The sequence below is a fragment of the Aulonocara sp. 'chitande type north' Nkhata Bay genome, linkage group LG17 (assembly GCF_057382095.1).
Source record: "Aulonocara sp. 'chitande type north' Nkhata Bay isolate Kocher_YH1m ecotype deep benthic linkage group LG17, A_spYH_male_GT1.1, whole genome shotgun sequence".
NCBI classification, from domain to species: domain Eukaryota; kingdom Metazoa; phylum Chordata; class Actinopteri; order Cichliformes; family Cichlidae; genus Aulonocara; species Aulonocara sp. 'chitande type north' Nkhata Bay.
Window position 1 is genome coordinate 947944 of NC_141360.1, and position 7343 is coordinate 955286.

Genomic DNA, 7343 nt, shown 5'->3' on the forward strand with positions numbered 1-7343 from the left:
CAGGTTCACTGTCATTGATCATAATCGATCGATAGTGAAAAGTCCCCGCTCAATGCTCAGCTCAAATGCACAAATATATACAATTATGAGATATTCATGAAGTATTTTTATTTTATTTTGCCATTTATATATGTTGGCACTAACAGTGCTCAAGACAACACTTATATACTGTCAATATGTGACATATTGAAATCGCGTTTGAATTTGCGCTTGTTTTTTGCTTTCACTTTGCAATCGCACGAACTGTGTATAGAGAGCGACAGCACTGATTGGTGAGTGATGATAATTTGTGCACCAATTCCTCTGACATCGTCTTATCAATCGTTAGCTTACTACGCAAACATGACAAGTGAAATCTCCTGCAGCTTAAACATGTGAGAGGTTGATCGCGCAGAGAATCGCTGAGCTTATGTGAGTGCGTGTGTAAAAGCAGCAGGATATATATTTTAGTTCTGCTGAGCCAAATAAGACAGGTCAGGGTGAAGAAGTGACAGCCAAAGAAAAGCTTACCACAAAACGGAGAAGTTATGACAAATCAGACTATAAGGCAAAAAGAAAGTGCAGCTTTATGGTTTCATGGACAAAAGAATTTCTGTGGCTGCGATATGATGAGCTAAATAACCAGGGCTGCACATAAGTGGTCCACAGGTGCGCATTCGCTGTCAAAATAAAAAACACGCACAAGGGTTAGGGTTAAATTTAAAAACTGTACTTTTGAGTTAAAATATATATTTATAATTTTAATAAATGACAAATTAAAAAGGCATGAACATTTTTTTTGTATCGAAAAAATATCGAACCGTGACACCAAAGTATCGAACCGAACCGTGAATTTTGTGTATTGTTGCACCCCTAATATATATATATATGTGTGTAATTTTAACAAGAACTTTATTGAACAATCAGTGAGTATACAACATACAAACAGATGAGGTATACAAGTGGAACATAAATATGAACAACCAGCGGTTAAAGAAAAAAAGAAAAAAAAACCCACACCGATAGAGTTGGGAAGCAGGTACCATGCTTGTTACATCAGCTAACAATACTAACTTCCACAACACTCACCAAGACAGTCGGAGGTTAGGTAAAACAGAGCAAATAAATTATTGAGAAATTATAAGAAAATACATTAGGCAGGAAAGGAAAAAGAATAACTGTGGAAGTTCAAATTCACTGGGCTACACGTGCTTTCTTTCTATAGCCTTTGAACCTTGAAAAATATAACCTCATCACAGTAACGCATAATTTTATTATGCATTACATCCAATACTGCTCATACATTTAGTGAGTAACTAGTCACAATAATGCGCACAGATACGATTTATAGATCAGTCAACACATTCCAGCACCTTTAGGCAACTGTTTTTGTGATTTGGTGCTGTAAATAAAACTGAAATCAAGTGAATTTTGACTTAACCTGTGCTGCTAGCTTTTAGCCTGCAAAGCTATCCATTAGCCTTCACTACTGCCTTACAAGTAAATGCTGCCCAAAGAGAGTCCTTCTTGTTGGTATAATAGCTACAATATTATCTATAATATCCATTGCTTGTTCCTAACTAGTTTTATGGCCTTTGTTGTAGAAGCACAGTTCCCACCTTGAAGCAGCCCTCTATAAACATGCATTTATGCAGCTGCGCTACAGTTTTTGCAATATTGCACCCCTAAATAAATCTTTACAGAACTTTGCCTTCACCAGAAACTACTGCCTAGCCCAGGCTGATGTTCTGTAGCTATGGAAACCAAGAATTCCAAAATCTTGTGATGTCATCACCTCGTTGTTATAAGACATTGTTATAAGACACTAAAGATCATAGTTCTCACACACAGCTCATTGCATCTTTGCAGAGTGAAGAGTGAAATCCTGAAACTAAATTAACCTAAATGAATCACACAATGTCAAAGTCTTGGCCAACTTATACTGCACCACGTCCTGTGGATCTGAATAACCCTCTAGGTAAGTCAAATGGGATTCATATGGTAATTATGCATGCTTCTGGGTTTTTATTTGAGGCAACTGAATTTGACTTAAACAAAATCATCTTTTGTTGATTTCAGGACACCAAACAGAGCCTTGCATCTCCACACTGGTGAAGATGACTCCAGATGGAAGAATAGAGGGAAGAAAGAGAAGGGACTTACCTGAAAGACTGGACAAATCCCCCAAAAAAAGCAAAAGCAGTGGAGGTCCAAAACCGGGTCCCAGCCACTTTGTTTCTGGGGAATCCAGTTTGAAATGTAAGTGATAAGACCTGTTTTAGCTGTGACATTATCTTGGCTATGTAGTTTATTTTGTGACTTTAACTGTGTACTTAACGGTCTTTAACTTTGTAGTTGGTTCATTTAGCCTTCTTTGTGTTGATTTTCAGTGTGCAGTTATTGCGTTAATGCACGATTGCCAGACCTTAGAAAGTCAGTAGAAAGCAGTTGACACACAGAGTTGGACTGAAAATGCTTAAAGTCAAACTACTTTTTCCATTTTAGTTGGCCTTCTCATAGTGCCTTCAAGCGACTCTAGTATAATTAAGAGGAGCAACAAACGGAAGAGCACTAGTGACGAATCTGAGGGACCATCCAGCAAAAAAAGCAGGACAACGAGCCCAGAGGAGAGTCCCACCCAGGAACCCTCTGAAACATGTGACTCACCGAGGATATCCGGCACTGACAGAAAAGGTAAGATAATGGCAATATATCTGAGCTGGATCACAAGATCCTTTAGAATTTGTCCTGGGGTTTGAGATTGGGTTTGATTCCTGTGGGACCAATCGACAATAAGAGACACTCTGGGCAGTAATGACGTTACCTACCTACTAATCTGCTAAAATGTAGCTGCTATTTACCAATTAATAGAAATGTTATAGCAAAGCTCTATAGGACTGTGCCAGCTGTTTTCTGTGTAACAAGTCATAACCTGTATGTTTTTCCTGTGTGTCTGCAGAAGACTTCCTGGAAAAATATCAAGAGCTGGAGGTGCTGGGTCATGGAGGCTTTGCCACCGTGTTTTCTGGAATACGCATAAAAGACAGTTTTCCAGTATGGCTTCTTACATTTGCATTTCACAGATCTTCAGTTTATTCCTGTTTGTACTTCTCTAACCCAGAAAATGTCTTTAATGCAGGTGGCAATCAAACATGTTCAACAGCGCAGACTTGCGCGCACAACAATGGTAAGCGTCTTTTCTTATTCCAGCAGGTATTTATTAGGGCTGCCACGATTTGTCGACTAGTCACGATTACGTCGACTATCAAAATCGTCGACGACTGATTTAATAGTCGACGCGTCGTTTGAAGCTTTGTAAGATCACAAAAGACGCAGGAGTAAGTGGCAGGATTTAAGAGTGTAATAACGGACTGAAACAGAAGATGGCAGCATTGCATGTACAAGGATGTCAGCTACCGTTAAACCCCGAAGAAGAAGAAGAAGCAGCTGTGTCCCAGAATTCATAGCGCGGCCCAGCGCAGTTTCCAACAATGGCGGCAGCTAGTTAGTTTTAATGTTACTCTTATTATTCTTTCTGGGTCACAAAATAAACGTTTAACATATTTTCAGGCGAGAATGTAGCTGTGTAAACCTCAAATATCGGCTCAGTTTATCAAGACACCACATATTTTCAAAAGCGCTCCGACGTTTTCGGAGACGTCTGTTACCCACTAGCTCGATAGCTAGCCGGGGGCTAGGCTCACTAGCGCCGTGAGAACACCGGACTCCCCGCAAATCGTTTTCAAACCCACCGCCGTCTTTCGCTACTCAGGTTAAATATATATGAGTCACTTAGATAACTTAAAATGTTATTGTTTGGCTTTTTTTTTAGTATTTTATTTGTTCCTGAGTAAATCGGTTTGGCTGAGATTAAAGTTATAGTTTTTACACAGCTGAATAAACATCAAGCAGACAACTGATTATCAGAAGTGTGAGATGCTCCAGAATTTACTCCAGTGTCCTGTTATATTTTAGATAGCAAGGAGTTTATTAAACTTCACCGAAACAATCTGCAAATTTCATTAAAATTTAATAAACTATCATCTTGTCTTTATTTTTAGTTAGCACAGACCTTAAACACTTAAAGCTGTAAGCTAATGATAGTTATATAAGAGCAGATACTGCTGGTGCAATAAGCTGTAGTTTTACGTCCAATGGATGATGATCTGATTAGTCGACTAATCGCAAAAATAATCGGTGACTAGTCGACTATCAAAATGATCGTTTGTGGCAGCCCTAGTATTGATATTATTTCAGGCCTTCTCAGGCATCAAGCATAAGGCACGTATTTCCTCCGTGCATGAACCAGACTGGTCTCACAGTTGTGTGTGAAATCGTCAGGAAATATGGTCGAATTCTATGAACAGTGGGTCACCTTATTGTTTAAACTGACATGTTTCAGTGGAAAGAATGCTTTTTAAAGATCAGGTCATTTTGTGACTATTTCAAAACTGTCTGTACGCTGATAGCTACTTTTGTTGAAATTCTGAATACTGACCTGAAGTAACTTTCCTTCTGAAGGATTGGAATGGGAAAAGTACTGATGTTCCCCTGGAGGTGGCGCTACTGATACAAGTTGGGGCTGGACCACACGATACGGAAAGCAGTATAACCCCACTTCTACTTGACTGGTTTGATCTGGAAGATGAGCTTATTATGGTTTTTGAGAAACCAGAAAATTGCATGGACTTAGACAATTACCTCAAAACTACAGATAAACCTCTGTCAGAGACACATGTTAAGGTAAGTGACGAGCATTTGGAGCTTGCAGCAGTTTTTCATAGAGAATGTCCTGTGCTCCAAATATGGCTTCCTTTCTTTTAGGTCATAATGAAGCAACTAGTTGACGCAGCCATTACGATGGATAACAAGGGGGTTTTCCACCGAGATATTAAACCACACAACATTCTAATTGAAACATCTTCGGAGGAACCCCGAGTGCGATACATCGATTTTGGCTGTGGAGTCACGTTTACTCCGGGACAAAGGTACAGGAGGAATGCAGGTATGTTTTCAGCCACAGCGTTGTGCTGTCATGAACTGTCTCCACATCATGTTCCCTCCCCATTAATTCTTCTTATCTTTGTGTTTTAGGAACCAGGATCTACAATAGTCCAGAGTGGTTCATGTACGGCTTCTGCTCTGCAGAATATACTACAGCCTGGCAGCTGGGTGTTGTGATGTACCAGCTGTTACACAACAAGTTACCATTTGACTGCGACTACAAGATCATCAACCAAAACCCACCGATTTTAGCTGACATTTCAAACAGTAAGATTTCTGCCAAAAGGGCTGTTGATATAAGAAAGGTGAAATAACTTTGTGGATAACTTTAACAAGAGTATTTCATTTCTGTAAAGAATGCAGGGATTTTTTGACGGGGTGTCTGAGGAAGCACTACAAGGACCGCTTCACCCTGGAGGATCTTCGGAATCACATGTGGCTCAAATGATTTCTGCGCACCATGAACTAAAAGGTTATGGAGCAAAAGCTCCAACACATCACAAGTCATCAACAAGTCACTTTTCAAATTTAGTAGCAATGTTGCAGTTGCTGTCACGTGGCTCTTTTTTGGTGTTTTCTTTTCCAATCCAGCAGCAAGCAGTCTGAGACCTCCATCTGACCTTCATCTAAATATAGTGTCAAGCGGCGGCTGTGTGAAGGCAAGAGAGGACCCAAATGCACAGCTCTAGACACACGGTGATGACCTCAAAGGCAGGTCTTTATTAACAGGAACGTAAGAAGCCATACAATAACTAACCTGGGAGCAACTAAAGCTGAGGCGCTGGGAAGACACGGTAAATGCACACAACCTAGAGGGACGACGCAACACAGAACAAAGGGACACTCTGACATAAATACACAGAAGGTAATGAGAGAAGTGGGAACACACGGGGAACACAGCTGAAGACAATTAGCGAGCAGGGAGGACACGAAACTGAAAATACTGACACCAAGATGTGGACCTTAAACACAACACAGTACACAGAGATGAGCACAGAGAGAGAGAGGCAGAGAAGAAGGATGAATATGGGGGGATGAGGAGAACACAGAACACAAAGGATGGGAACACGGTACCAGAACAAACACCACAATAAAAACATGGACACAGGGGGAATCCAAATACTAAACCAACCAATCCAATGGACATAAGGAACAAAATACAAAACTACAGGAAAACTAAGAACACTGGGTCAAAATGACCCAGGACCATGACATATAGGCTTTTGTAGGCTTGCTTTATGAAAAATGTCATTGATGAAAATGTAGTGTATATCTGTTATTAACCTCTGTCTCTCTTCCACAGCATGTCTTTATCCTGTCTTCCTTCTCTCACCCCAACCGGTCGCAGCAGATGGCCGCCCCTCCCTGAGCCTGGTTCTGCCGGAGGTTTCTTCCTGTTAAAAGGGAGTTTTTCCTTCCCACTGTCGCCAAAGTGCTTGCTCAAAGGGGGTCATATGATTGTTGGGTTTTTCTCTGTATCTATGAAGCGCCTTGAGGCGACTTTTGTTGTGATTTGGCGCTATATAAACAAAATTGAATTGAATTGAATTGAGGCCATGATGCATTTTATTGTAGCTCATCATCATCCGACCCTGCCCTGAAAATAGCTGAAGAAATGTTGGCATACCGAAAGGTTTGCTTTGGGGGTACTATTTGGTGCCATTTTAAGTTAAAAACTATTAAAAAAAAAAAAAAAAAGAGTCATATTTTGTGTGATTTTTTCATTACTGTTGTTGTCCCAAGAAGCAAGATGGCGCCTGTGTTTGGCTGTGCCGCTGCCTCCGTCCGTGTGTTTGTTTACTTCATATGTTATGCAAGTGTTCTTGCTACAGCTTTGTCCGATGTCATCTCCCTTCGGATTTATGATCGCCATGCGTTACTGCCGATCAAATCTGCTATGGATAACTTTCAGAGTCAACGATACGACGTTGTTTTCCCACCGCCGCTTGAGCGCGACGCAGCACCCGGTTCACCTCCACTCTTGCCGGTCAGCTCAATTTTGCTTCAGAGGCCTCGTCGGAGGAAGCGGGGGAAGAGAGCCGGCTTTGTTGTCCTGCTCCGTCGTCTTCGGAAAGAGGCAGATCTTCGGGGGCTTTATTCCTGGGCTGCTAGCGGTAAGATCCGCCTGAGACTTGTCGGAGCTGGATTAATCCCCACAACCCACTGTGTTTGAACTGAGCCCTTAGCCCTATATGTGCCTTTAAATGAGCACATTGCCCCAGAAACCTTTGTTTCTCCAAGTACTTGTGTATAAAAAACTATATATTAATGTTTGACCACATTTGGGAATCAGAGCAGAGAGAAGATGACAACAGGTGGCGCCATATTGCCAACTGATTAGTCTTCTTCATAAAATATGA

At 41.0% G+C, this 7343-nt stretch overlaps 1 protein-coding gene across 1 annotated transcript; it reads left to right on the forward strand.

The window, feature by feature from the left end:
• Positions 1-829: 829 nt before the first annotated feature.
• LOC147309381 (serine/threonine-protein kinase pim-2-like) lies at positions 830-6865 on the forward strand. The gene is made up of 9 exons (XM_086269569.1): positions 830-1957; positions 2059-2238; positions 2485-2673; positions 2939-3033; positions 3119-3166; positions 4501-4722; positions 4804-4984; positions 5074-5250; positions 5340-6865. Exons 1-9 carry the CDS (start codon positions 1885-1887, stop codon positions 5429-5431), a joined length of 1257 nt encoding a protein of 418 aa, XP_086125695.1. The 5' UTR covers positions 830-1884; the 3' UTR covers positions 5432-6865.
• The last annotated feature ends 478 nt before the right edge of the window (positions 6866-7343 follow it).

What these genes read in the sequence shown, in the direction of transcription:
- LOC147309381 (XM_086269569.1), top strand. Translation starts at nt 1,885, where the DNA reads ATGAATCACACAATGTCAAAGTCTTGGCCAACTTATACTGCACCACGT. An exon ending in TGGGGAATCCAGTTTGAAAT is followed by an intron (nt 2,239 to 2,484) that starts GTAAGTGATAAG and finishes TTTCCATTTTAG; the next exon opens with TTGGCCTTCTCATAGTGCCT. An exon ending in TGTCAGAGACACATGTTAAG is followed by an intron (nt 4,723 to 4,803) that starts GTAAGTGACGAG and finishes CCTTTCTTTTAG; the next exon opens with GTCATAATGAAGCAACTAGT.